Source organism: Balaenoptera physalus, assembly GCF_965194825.1.
Source record: "Balaenoptera physalus genome assembly, chromosome: 18".
NCBI classification, from domain to species: Eukaryota; Metazoa; Chordata; class Mammalia; order Artiodactyla; family Balaenopteridae; genus Balaenoptera; species Balaenoptera physalus.
The window spans coordinates 48,235,756-48,250,011 of NC_138899.1; the positions used below are offsets into that span (position 1 = coordinate 48,235,756).

At 35.3% G+C, this 14,256-nt stretch overlaps 1 protein-coding gene across 6 annotated transcripts in view; it reads right to left on the bottom strand.

Moving 5' to 3' along the window:
- TDRD3 (tudor domain containing 3) overlaps positions 1-14,256 on the bottom strand; it is a 223,456-nt gene that overhangs the window by 91,640 nt on the left and 117,560 nt on the right. For all 6 annotated transcript variants that reach the window (XM_082435823.1, XM_082435825.1, XM_082435828.1 and 3 more), the window contains one exon: positions 10,749-10,890. In XM_082435823.1, the coding sequence (XP_082291949.1) occupies positions 10,749-10,890 (142 nt within the window). The remainder of the gene's footprint in view (positions 1-10,748; positions 10,891-14,256) is intronic.

Below are 14,256 nucleotides of genomic sequence, written 5' to 3' on the forward strand. Positions count from 1 at the left end.
CAACGCCACCCATTAGCAAAGAGGCCGCCTAAAGTCATAATAAGGTCACAGACACCCCAGAACACACCACTGGACGTGGTCCTGCCCACCAGAAAGACAAGATACAGCCTCATCCACCAGAACTCAGGCACTAGTCCCCTCCACCAGGAAACCTACACAACCCACTGAACCAACCTTAGCCACTGGGGACAGACACAAAAAGCAACGGGAACTACGAACCTGCAGCCTGCAAAAAGGAGACCCCAAACACAGTAAGTTAAGCAAAATGAGAAGACAAAGAAACACACAGCAGTTGAAGAAGCAAGGTAAAAACCCACCAGACCTAAAAAATGAGGAGGAAATAGGCAGTCTATCTGAAAAAGAATTCAGAGTAATGATAGTAAAGATGATCCAAAATCTTGGAAACAGAATGGAGAAAACACAAGAAACATTTAACAAGGACCTGGAAGAACTAAACAGCAAACAAACAGCGATGAACAACATAATAAATGAAATTAAAAATTCCCTAGAAGAGATCAATACCAGAATAACTGAGGCACAAGAACGGATAAGTGACCTGGAAGATAAAATAGTGGAAATAACTACTGCAGAGCAGAATAAAGAAAAAAGAATGAAAAGAATTGAGGACAGTCTCAGAGACCTCTGGGACAATATTAAACGCACCAACATGAGAATTATAATGGTCCCAGAAGAAGAAGAGAAAAAGAAAGGAACTGAGAAAATATTTGAAGAGATTATAGTTGAAAACATCCCTAATATGGGAAAGGAAATAGTTAATCAAGTCCAGGAAGCACAGAGAGTCCCATACAGGATAAATCCAATAAGAAACACACCAAGACTCATATTAATCAAACTATCAAAAATTAAATACAAAGAAAAAATATTAAAAGCAGCAAGGGAAAAACAACAAATAACATACAAGGGAATCCCCATAAGGTTAACAGTTGATCTTTCAGCAGAAACTTTGCAAGCCAGAAGGGAGACGCAGGTTATATTTAAAGTGATGAAAGAGAAAAACCTACCACCAAGATTACTCTACCCAGCAGGGATCTCATTCAAATTTGATGGAGAATTTAAAACCTTTACAGACAAGCAAAAGTTAAGAGAATTCAACACCACCAAACCAGCTTTACACCAAATGCTAAAGGAACTTCTCTAGGCAGGAAACACAAGACAAGGAAAAGACCTACAATAATAAACCCAAAACAATGAAGAAAATGGTAATAGGAACATGCATATGGATAATTACCTTAAATTTAAATGGATTAAATGCTCCAACCAAAAGACACAGACTGTCTGAATGGATACAAAAACAAGATCCGTATATATGCTGTCTACAAGAGACCCACTTCAGACCTAGGGACACATACAGACTGAAAGTGAGGAATGGAAAAAGATATTCCATGCAAATGGAAATCAAAAGAAAGCTGGAGTAGTAATTCTCATATCAGACAAAACAGACTTTAAACTAAAGACTATTACAAGAGACAAAGAAAGACACTACATAATGATCAAGGGATCAATCCAAAAAGAAGATATAACAACTGTAAATATCTATGCACCCAACGTAGGAGCACCTCAATACATAAGGCAAATACTAACAGCCATAAAAGGGGAAATTGACAGTAACACAATCATAGTAGGGGACTTTAACACCCCACTTTCACCAATGGACAGATCATCCAAAATGAAAATAAATACAGAAACACAAGCTTTATATGATACATTGAACAAGATGGACTTAATAAATATTTATAGGACATTCCATCCAAAAACAACAGTATACACTTTCTTCTCAAGGGCTCATGGAACATTCTCCAGGATAGATCATATGTTGGGTCACAAATCAAGCCTTGGTAAATTTAAGAAAACTGAAATTGTATCAAGTATCTTTTCCGACCACAACACTATGAGACTAGATATCAATTACAGGAAAGAAATCTGTAAAAAATACAAACACATGGAGGCTAAACAGTACACTGCTAAATAACCAAGAGATCACTAAAGAAATCAAAGAGGAAATCAAAAAATACCTATAAACAAATGACAATGAAAACACGATGACCCAAAACCTATGGGATGCAGCAAAAGCAGTTCTAAGAGGGAAGTTTATAGCAAAACAATCCTAGGGTACGAAACAAGAAACATCTCAAATAAACAACCTAACCTTGCACCTAACGCAATTAGAGAAAGAAGAACCAAAATATCCCAAAGTTAGCAGAACGAAAGAAATAAAGATCAGATCAGAAATAAGTGAAAAAGAAATGAAGGAAACAATAGCAAAGATCAATAAAACTAAAAGCTGGTTCTTTGAGAAGATAAACAAAATTGATAAACCATTAGCCAGACTCATCAAGAGAAAAGGGGAGAAGACTCAAATCAATAGAATTAGAAATGAAAAAGGAGAAGTAACAACAGACACTGCAGAAACACAAAGGATCATGAGAGATTATTACAAGCAACTATATGCCAATAAAATGGACAACCTGGAAGAAATGGACAAATTCTTCAAAAAGCACAACCTTCCAAGACAGAACCAGGAAGAAATAGAAAAAATAAACAGACCAATCACAAGCACTGAAATTGAAACTATGTTTAAAAACCTTCCAACAAACAAAAGCCCAGGACCAGATGGCTTCACAGGCGAATTCTATCAAATATTTAGAGAAGAGCTAACATCTATCCTTCTCAAACTCTTCCAAAATATAGCAGAGGGAGGAACACTCCCAAATTCATTCTATGAGGTCACCATCACCCTGATACCAAAACCAGACAAAGATGTCACAAAGAAAGAAAACTACAGGCCAGTATCACTGATGAACATAGATGCAAAAATCCTCAACAAAATACTAGCAAACAGAATCCAACAGCACATTAAAAGAATCATACACCATGATCAAGGGGGTTTAACCCAGGAATGCTAGGATTCTTCAACATACACAAATCAATCAATGTGATATACCATATTAACAAACTGAAGAAGAAAAACCATATGATCATCTCAACAGAGGCAGAAAAAGCTTTCAACAAAATTCAACACCCATTTATGATAAAAACCCTCCAGAAAGTAGGCATAGAGGGAACTTACCTCAACATAATGAAGGCCATATATGACAAACCCACAGCTAACATCATCCTCAATGGTGAAAAACTGAAACCATTTCCACTAAGATCAGGAACAAGACAAGGTTGCCCACTCTCACCACTATTATTCAACATAGTTTTGGAAGTTTTAGCCACAGCAATCAGAGAAGAAAAAGAAATAAAAGGAATCCAAATCATAAAAGAAGAAGTAAAGCTGTCACTGTTTGCAGATGACATGATACTATACATAGAGCATCCTAAAGACACCATCAGAAAACTACTAGAGCTAATCAATGAATCTGGCAAAGTAGCAGGATACAAAGTTAATGCACAGAAATCTCTTGCATTCCTATACACTAATGATGAAAAAGCTGAAAGTGAAAATAAGAAAACACTCCCATTTACCACTGCAACAAAAAAAATAAAATACCTAGGAGTAAACCTACCTAAGGAGACAAAAGACCTGTATGAAGAAAACTGTAAGATACTGATGAAAGAAATTAAATATGATAGAAATAGATGGAGAGATATACCATGTTCTTGGATTGGAAGAATCAACATTGTGAAAATGACTCTACTACCCAAAGCAATCTACAGATTCAATGCAATCCCTATCAGACTACCACTGGCGTTTTTCACAGAACTAGGACAAGAAATTTCACTATTTGTATGGAAACACAAAAGACCCCAAAGAGCCAAAGTAATTTGAGAAAGGAAAATGGCAATGGAGGAATCAGGCTCCCTGACTTCAGACTATACTACAAAGCTGCAGTAATCAAGACAGTATGGTACTGGCACAAAAACAGAAATATACATCAATGGAACAGGATAGAAAGCCCAGAGATAAACCCACGCACATATGGTCACCTTATCTTTGATAAAGGAGGCAAGAATATACAGTGGAGAAAAGACAGCCTCTTCAATAAGTGGTGCTGGGAAAACTGGACAGCTACATGTAAAAGTATGAAATTAGAACACTCCCTGACACCATACACAAAAATAAACTCAAAATGGATTAAAAACCTAAGTGTAAGGCCAGACACTATCAAACTCTTAGAGGAAAACATAGGCAGAACACTCTATGACATAAATCACAGCAAGATCCTTTTTGACCCAACTCCTAGAGAAATGGAAATAAAAAGGAAAATAAACAAATGGGACCTAATGAAACTTCAAAGCTTTTGCACAGCAAAGGAAACCATAAACAAGACAAAAAGACAACCTTCAGAATGGGAGAAAATATTTGCAAATGAAGCAACTGACAAAGGATTAATCTCCAAGATTTACAAGCAGCTCATGCAGCTCAATAACAAAAAAACAAACAACCCAATCCAAAAATGGGCAGGAGACCTAAATAGACATTTCTCCAAAGAAGGTATACAGATGGCCAAAAGACACATGAAAGAATGCTCAACATCATTAATCATTAGAGAAATGCAAATCAAAACTACAATGAGATATCATCTCACACTGGTCAGAATGGCCATCATAAAAAATCTAGAAACAATAAATGCTGGAGAGGGTGTGGAGAAAAATGAATCCTCTTGCACTGTTGGTGAGAATGTAAATTGATACAGCCACTATGAAGAACAGTATGGACGTTCCTTAAAAAACTACAAATAGAACTACCATACGACCCAGCAATCCCACTACTGGGCATATACCCTGAGGAAAGCATAATTCAAAAAGAGTCATGTACCACAATGTTCATTGCAGCTCTATTTAAAATAGCCAGGACATGGAAGCAACCTAAGTGTCCATCAACAGATGAATGGAGAAAGAAGATGTGGCACATATATACAATGGAATATTACTCAGCCATAAAAAGAAACAAAATTGAGTTATTTGTTGAGTTATAGTGAGGTGGATTGACCTAGAGTCTGTCATACAGAGTGAAGTAAGTCAGAAAGAGAAAAACAAATACCATATGCTAACACATATATATGGAATCTAAAGAAAAAAAATGGTCATGAAGAACCTAGGGGCAGGATGGGAATAAAGATGCAGACCTACTAGAGAATGGACTTGAGGACACGGGAGGGGGAAGGGTAACCTGGGACAAAGTGAGAGTGTGTCATGGACATATATACACTACCAAATGTAAAATAGATAGCTAGTGGTAAGCAGCCGCATAGCCCAGGGAGATCAGCTCGGTGCTTTGTGACCACCTAGAGGGGTAGGATAGGGAGGGTGGGAGGGAGGGACACTCAAGAGGGAAGAGATATGGGGATGTATGTATACGTATAGCTGATTCCCTTTGTTATAAAGCAGAAACTAACACACCATCGTAAAGCAATTATACTCCAATAAAGATGTTAAAAAAAAATGCCATAAGGAATCTTTTCACCCATCTATTCCTCATATCTGTTTTGTCTTTGAGGTGTTAACATATATCTGTTAAGCACTGGTTGTCACGTAATACATCTTCTCAACTCTAAAGCTTTTTGTGCATTTTTAATGATTATCGTTATAGAAAATGTTACATTTAAAATATTTTAAATGGTGAAAAATAAGTTAAAAAATTACCATATGTATCTTATACATACTCTAGAATCCCTGCATTATAAAAAGAATACTATGTATTTTATATAAGTTATATAAAAAAACTAAGACTAAAGACAACAATAATATTCAGTTAATCAAAGAACAATTTAAACTGTATATGAATATCACATTTCTTGATAAGCTGTATTTAAGATGTTAACCTATTTTAACAAAAAACAGCAAATGCATAAACTTATCTAGGGGTCTTTTCCCCAGTTTTAATTTAGATAAAAGAAAAAGACCATTCAAAGGGCAATAAATCATTTCAGTTTATGCCATGACTTCCTTAAAAGCTCACATAAGCTGCCAATAATACCATCTCTCAATACACAGTATATAATTAAAAGCATATTACAGGATTTCTACTTCCCATCCTATGACTGTGTAAGACACAAGACTTAATCCTCCTCTACAACTAGCAATCTGGACAACATGCAGGAGACAACTGTTTTAAGACATAGGGCAAGAAGTAGCACAGGACTGTAATCCCAAAGAGAAAGAGAAAAAAACAAGAGGTGAACTCTGCCTTTCTGCTTGGAGGCATAATGCAGACAGAGAGCACAGAGAGTTGAGTTGAGAAAATGTCTCATAGCTCAAGCCAGGCTGAAATAACTGGAAGCTGTGGGGGCAGAGTTTTGAAAAAGAGAGCCCTGTACAGAAAAGAAGCTCCAGAAACCTGTATAGGAATTCCCTTAAGTCACTGCTGAGAACTAGGCTAAGCAAAAAACAACTGCAAGTTATAAGCTTCCATTTATACTAGAATAAAAAAGAATAAAATACTTAGGGATAAAATTACACAAAGAAGAAGATCTATACAATGAAAACAACAAAAGATTCCTAAAAGAAATTAGACACCAATAAATGAAAAGACATCACATGGTCATGAGTTGGAAGATTTAATACTGTTAAGGTGGCAATACTACTCAAACAGGTCTAGAGATTCAATGCAATTCCTATCAAAATCCTAAGAATGCTTTTTGCAGAAACAGAAAAATCTATACTAAAATTCATATGGGATCTCAAGGGACCCTGAATAGTCAAAATAATCCTGAAAAAAGCTCACACTTCTTGATTACAAAACTCACTGCAAAGTTACAGTAGTCAAAACAGTACTGGCATTAAGACAGACTAATAGAATAAAGAAATAAACCCTTGCATGTACGGTTAAATGATTTTTGATGAGGGAGATAAGGTCATTCAATAGGGGAAGGAGATTCTCTTCAACAAATGGTGCTGGGAAAACTGGATATCCACATGCAAAAGCCTTACACCATGTACAAAAATTAATTCAAAATGGATCAAAGACCTAAATTTAAGAGCCAAAGAGCTAAACCCATAAAACTTCCACAAGAAAACATAGAGAAAAAGCTTCATGACATTGGGATTTCGCAATTTCTTGGATATGACTCCAAAAACATAGGCAACAAAAGAAAAAACCAGGTAAAACTGAGCTTCAATAAAATTTAAAATGCTTTTGCATCAAAGGACACTACCAACAGAGTGAAAAGGCAACCAATGGAATGTGAAAAATATTTGCATATCATATATCAGATAAGGAATTGATATCCAGAATAAATCAAAAACTCACACAACAATAACAACAACAACAACAAAATTAAAAATAGACAAAGGACTTAAATACACATTTCTCCAAAGAAGATATACAAACAGCCAGTAAACATATGAAAAGATGCTAAACATCACTACGCACTAGGGAAATGCAAATCAAAACCACAATGATACTCCACTTCACACTTATTAGGATGGTTATTATCCAAAAAACATGAAATAACAAGGGTTGGCAGGGATGTCAAGAAATTGGATCACTTAAGCATTGCAGATGGGAACGTAAAATGGTGCAGCTGCTGTGGAAAACAATATAGCAGTTACTCAAAATATTAAACAGAATTACTATGCAATCCAGCAATCCTACTTCTGAGTATAAACTCAAAAGAACTGAAAGCAGGAACTCAAGCAGATATTTGTACACCCATGTTCATAACACCTTTATTCACAATAGCCAAAAGGTGGAAACAACCCTAATGTCCATTAGTGGATGAATGCACAAAATGTGGCATTCACATACAACGGAATGCTATTCAGCCTTAAAAAGTTAGGAAATTCTGACACATGCTACAATATGGATGAACCTTGAAGACATTATGCTAAGTGAAATAAGCCAGACACAAAAGGACGAATACTATATGACTATACTACTATGAGGTAGCTGGAGCACAAGGTGGCCAGAGATTGGGAGGGGCGGATGGGAAGTTATTGTTTAATTGGTACAGAGTTTCAGTTTGAGAAGATAAAAAATCCTGGAGAGAGCTGGTTGTGTAACAATAAGAATGTACTTAATGCCACTTAATTTTACACTTAAAAATGATGAAAATGTTAAACTTTGTTATGGATACTTTATAATTTTTAAAAACAGAAAAAATTACAAAAAAATTATCTGTCATAGGAGGTGAGGGGGGGAGCACTAAAATGTTATAGAACTACATTACTTTACAAATTATATCTGCTACAGAACTCTCCAAAACCTATCTTTATCATACTTTGAGGTTTGAGTTTTTCTTTTCGTCACCTGTCTATAACCAACTTGCTACAACTACAACACCTACACATGCTTTAAATACTATCCAATGTTCTCTTTCCCCTCTATTTATTTTGCAAGAATGCCTAGGACCCCATTACTTCCAAAATTTACTCTATGGTTTATTATTTCTATGTGTACATTTGATTTCTATGTGTTTCACCTGCCAGATGCTCAAGTAATTTGAACTCTCCATGATTTCTGCAACACTATGGTTACCAAAATCAAAAAAACTATAAAACCAAAGAGAACTATTATCATATTAAGATGTTTTTAAACTCTTTTTCATGTAAATTTTTACTGGCCCCTAACAAGAAATACTAGCATGGCTTTCAGGAAACAAAGTGCAAAAATATATAATAAAACATTACAAGAATAACTGTCAAACTACTACTGATCCATGCATGTGTTTGTGTGTGTGTATGTGTGTGTGCTGGAGGTGAGGAAGTTCCTAGGAATGTCTGACTGACTTTACAATTAGTAAGGTAGTTCTGGCTGGGTTGTAAAAATTATGTATAATATGTTGGTCTGACTTAACAACATCTTAACACACTTTTAAAAATCTCTAATGATAATGAAAATACAATATATCAACTTGTGAAAGGAAAAGATCACATGAAATGGGTGGGATTTCTCCAGGAAATTCAAAGTTCATAAACTTGGCTATTTATATAAAACTATCAAACCATTTCTGATTTACTTGTTTGTGCAACATTTTCAATCAAACAATGCAGTTATGGAATATTATCTTATATTTCATAGTATCTTATATAGTATATAATAGTATCTTATATTTCACCGCAGCCCAAAGTGTAGCACATTAGTATCATAAGGAATGAGTACTAAGGAATAAAAAATGTGCCTAAATTTCCTTATCTATTTACATCCCAAACAGAGGCACTTTCACACTTAGAAGATAAAAAAGAGTAATTTATCTTAAAATACCAAAAGCTTGAAATATTGCTAGGCCCCTTGGCTCACTTTAGACAACAGACAAGATCTGTGAGTGGCACAAAGACATGAATTCTAACTCAAAGAGTAATTAGCTCTATGTGCTTGTAATTCATTTATTTCACTATTATTTGTTATGATGTTTATTACATATAAGACTCAGGGCCACCACTTTGGAGATACAGGAAGGCTCAGATCCATCACCTATTAGTGGTCTAATCATAAAATAAGTTTAACGGTTCTTAAAGCCTATTTTCTGATCCATATGGACATAACACTCTCTTACAAGACTGCTAGGTGAATTACATGATATACAGATACAGGAGCCCAGCTCAAGACCTACACACTGTTCAACAAATATTTGTAGAATTGAATAAAGATAACACAAACAAGAATTCTTACCTCAAAAAGCTTACAATCAAAGGAGATAAGAAATAAATATAATTTTAGTGCTAGATAAAAAGTAATATACTTCTTAATACAATGAATAAAGTATTCAAGAATTCAATAAAGGAGCAATTATTTCATTTTGTGAAAAAAACGAGCACTTGTTTTGAGTCTAAAACCATGGGGATGAGAGAGAAACTAAGATGAATGTCTTAAAAGTGGGAAAATTTTTTTTCTTTTTCAAAAGTGCAACTGAGGAAAGCTTAGAGAATCAAAGAAAGGGTAGGTAGTTCCATTTAGCTAAAACAAAACCTATGTGAAAAAATTAAGAAAGTTGAAAAGGTAAGCTGGAACTAGTGCTAAATTATAAATGACCTGAATCCCAGATTAAGGTATGTGAAATAAAAGCAGGGTGTATGTAGCATGGCCTGAATTATGTTGAAGATAATCTGCCAGAAGTACAATAAGTTAGAAGACGGAGAAAGGATATATGGTGGAACCAGTTAAAAGGCTACTGCAAGTAGTCCAGGCCAGAGACTTAAACTACAATAATGGCAATGGAACCTGACAGCAAGGGATTGACAAGAGATCTGACTGCAGAGGATCAGTAAAACTGGTGGCTAGAAGCAAAGTAGAAGGACAATTACTAGATAACCTAGATGATGAGGAGGATGAAGATACTGTTAACATAAATGGTGAAAGCATCAACTAATGTGACTAGGAAGACAAATGCAACAAGAACCCTTTCATTATAGTGAAATTCTAATTTGCTTTCACTTATATCTGTGTGTGTGTGTGTGTGTGTGTGTGTGTAGATAAGACAAATACACATACATTATTCATATATATGCACAAACACTTGTTTTCTGAAGAAAGAATTATATACAGATACATTACACATATCATAACTGGTATCTTGGCAGTTTTGAAAACTCATCAGTAAAGAATGGCCTTTAAATTATGTAATAAAATGTAACAAATACTGAAAATGACATCTGTTTTAGAAGAACAATATGCTTAAACAAAGGTAGATAGTTTCTGTAAAGATCACTGTGTTCCATTCTATTCAACTCTGGCATAAAGAACTAATTTTACTATCCATTATAGGAAGATCCCTTAAAACAGAGAATACAATAAAAAGAGTGTAGTGGTTTAAAAGTTCAAACCATTCTTAGTTTACACTTACTCTCTGTAACTCCCATTTCTCAATAAGGTGTTCTACTTCACCGCCAAGAACTGTGGTGTTAGAATCATTCAAGAGCAGGAATCCATTTTTTATGTCCACAACGCCTGAAAGCTTAACTTTAGTTCCAGGTGGTGTGTTCAGGCTAAAGCAAAGGGAAAAAAAGAGTTAAAACACATTTAAGCTCCTTCCCCAAACTGGAATTCAGTCTTATACTGTGACCTGGTAAAATTCTTCAAAATGCACGAATGTGAAAACTATTTTTCAGGTGACTGGCTATATAGCGTGAATAGGTCATCAGGGAGGAAGTCAGAAGACCAGGTATAAGACTGTCATTTTCTACCTTAATTTTTTTCTACATGTAAAAAAATATGGATAAGGACTTCCCCCTCAGTGGTCCAGTGGGTAAGACTCGGTGCTCCCAACGCAGGGGGCCCAGGTGTGATCCCTGGTCGGGGAACTAGATCCCGTATGCATGCCGGAACTAAGGATCCTGCATGCTGCAATGAAGATCCCGCGTGCTGCAACTAGGCCCGGAGCAGCCAAAATAAATAAATAAATAAAAAATAAGTAAGTCAGTAAACAAACAAACAAATAAATAAAAAATATCTGGATAATAAAAATCACAGCTCACAAACTTATGGTAAAGATAAATAGAATAAAAGATATGAAAGTACTTTCTCAACCATGCCATGTTGTATAAATGTAAGATTTGCCCTTTTTGTCCGCTTCTGAGCTTTGTGCATTATTGCAAAGATATACTATGTTATAAAATTAAATTTCAATACAGAAGAGATATCAAACCAGTAATAATCTTAGACATTTAACACCTATATGAGTTACTGTAATCCACACGAAACAATGCTCTTTTTGGTTAACTATCCAGTTAAAGATCAAATGAGAGTTATTTGCTCTAAAGCATACTGACTTCAAAAGTATTTTTTCATAATAGGTTAACATTATCAGATGTGGGGCAAACATTATAACACCATTACCCCTTTTACAAAAACCAGAGAAAAGATGTTTACCCTCCTATCAATCTTTTAATAAAGGAAACAGTGGAAGAAATCCATTTCATCACATAGGTTTATTCTAAAGTAAAAGCACATATACCAAGCCCCACTGCATCTCTTCACACATTCAGCAAGGGGTAAAGAACTCCAAATAGGAATAAAGATAGTCATAAAACACTTAGGATAAATTAGAAAATCATGCTGAAAGACTTCACATTGTCACATTTTTAAAAGCTCATAAAATTCACCATGTGCTGGTAAGTGCAATAGCAAATCAGTGAAAGCACTGGTATCTCTGGTCTATTTTTAAGAAAGACGGTTGATAAAATAGTTATTAACAAGAAGAAATAGAATATGCCTATTTTTAAGGTTTCAAAGAGCCCATATGGAGTAAGACATTATCTGGTAAAAATTATTCTGAGGACTCCAAGCTTAATCGTTCTTAGTCATCCTATGTAACTTAGAAAACAAATGGTCATGGACAGCCTTGCCTAACCTAACTCTTAAGTAGAGAGCTGTGTGGTGGTAAATGTAGGAAACTTACTACAATATCTATCAAACTTCAAGATCAACAACAACTGAATACACTTACACTAAGTGAAGTTTTTCCCAATTCCAGGTAATCAGCAGATACAGATTTTCTAACTCTATAGTCATCATTTAGGGATAAATAAAAAAACTAAGCACCAAGGGTACCAGGCTGCTATACTCTTTACCTCTAAAGAAATTATTAATGAATTACATCATTTATATAAGACCAATATGTGTTCTTTAAAACCATTTCGCCAATAATTTCTAACACATTAGTAAATCGGAAATGAAATGAAAATGTAAAAAACACAAATTAGCAACATAAGAAACTACAAAAGACCTTAAAAAATAGCAAGCAAATTACAGGGGCATTTAAATTGTGATTTTTAAAACTAAAAGCTAATCTGAAAGCAGATAATGAGCTAATTTTTTATGTAAAATAACTGTACCTTCCCCAAACTCTTTCTCTAACAGGTTAAGAAGGAAAACATGGTGAATTACTTGAAGTTGGACATACAATTTCATTAAGATAATTGATAGAGAGTTCTATTCACAAAATTAAATTATAGTTCTATTCCCACAAAAGAATAAATAGGTGCTAAAATTTTAATATAGTTTTTATTACATCACCTTCAGGGCCATAACTAACTCTTACTCAGAGAGCATACTGTGGTTTAATTAATACTTTATTCGCACTCCAAAGTTCCTTTATTCTCTCTTCATTGAAATTTAAAAAAAAAAAACAGAACAAAAACAAAAATACAGTGAGAAGTGGGGCTGGAGGTAGGATAGATGAATGGAAAGAAGCACCCCAGAGAAATGCAATGTCCAGTGGAGAAAACACATTCTACACCAGTTCCTGGTTTATCCTCTCTAGTGAGTTCTTCTACCTTCCTTCTAAGATAACCAATAACCAAACTTATTTTGAAAATGGTCTCCCAAATTGTTCATATGTGAGAACAATTCTGTAAGCTGTTGTTTTTACAGCACCAAAAGTAGACATGCTACTTCAATGATGAGTAAATGAGAAAGTAGCAACATTTTTTTTTTCAACAGTCAAACTGTAATAAATTCAACAAAAGAAAACAGCATAAGGGACCCTCCTCTCTGGGTTGATCCTATGTTTTCATTTACCTCAGAGAAATATACAGCAGTAAAATGAGAGAATGAGCCATTACATGGCAAGTCTTTCTTCTCAGGCATCTGTGAACTCCCTTGGAGGGGATCTGATTAAATTTGTCAAAGGAGGAAAGGCTGCGTTTCCTTTTATGGAAGTTTCTCCATAAAAGTAGGACTCTTCCTACTCTTCAAAAAAAAGACAACATGGGCTTCCCTGGTGGTGCAGTGCTTAAGAATCTGCCTGTTAATGCAGGGGACACGGGTTCAAGCCCTGGTCTGGGAAGATCCCACATGCCACGGAGCAACTAGGCCCGTGAGCCACAACTACTGAGCCTGCGCGTCTGGAGCCTGTGCTCCGCAACAACAGAGGCCATGATAGTGAGAGGCCCGCGCACAGCGATGAAGAGTGGCCCCCACTTGCCGCAACTAGAGAAAGCCCTAGCACAGAAACGAAGACCCAACATAGCAATCAATTAATCAATCAATAAATCTTTAAAAAAAAAAACAAAAAAAAACAGAAAAAAGACAACATAATCACAAAGTCAATATACCCCCCTTTGTATATGAAAATCAACATTTTAGACGAATAAATATATCTTCTAAGGAAGAAGCCTCCCTCACTAAAGGCAGACACTAGTTGAAGGAAAAAAAAAAGAAATCATTGAACATGGCATACAAGGCCTCAACCTACCACATCTCCTCCCACATACTACAATGCCAATCACCTATGCTCCTCCAAGTGTAACTTTTCACTCATCTGCTATCAGGGTACCATGTCTTTGCATGTGCTATTCCCCCCTCATCTCTCTCAAAACACCTATTCATATTTTAAGTCCCATTCCTGACTC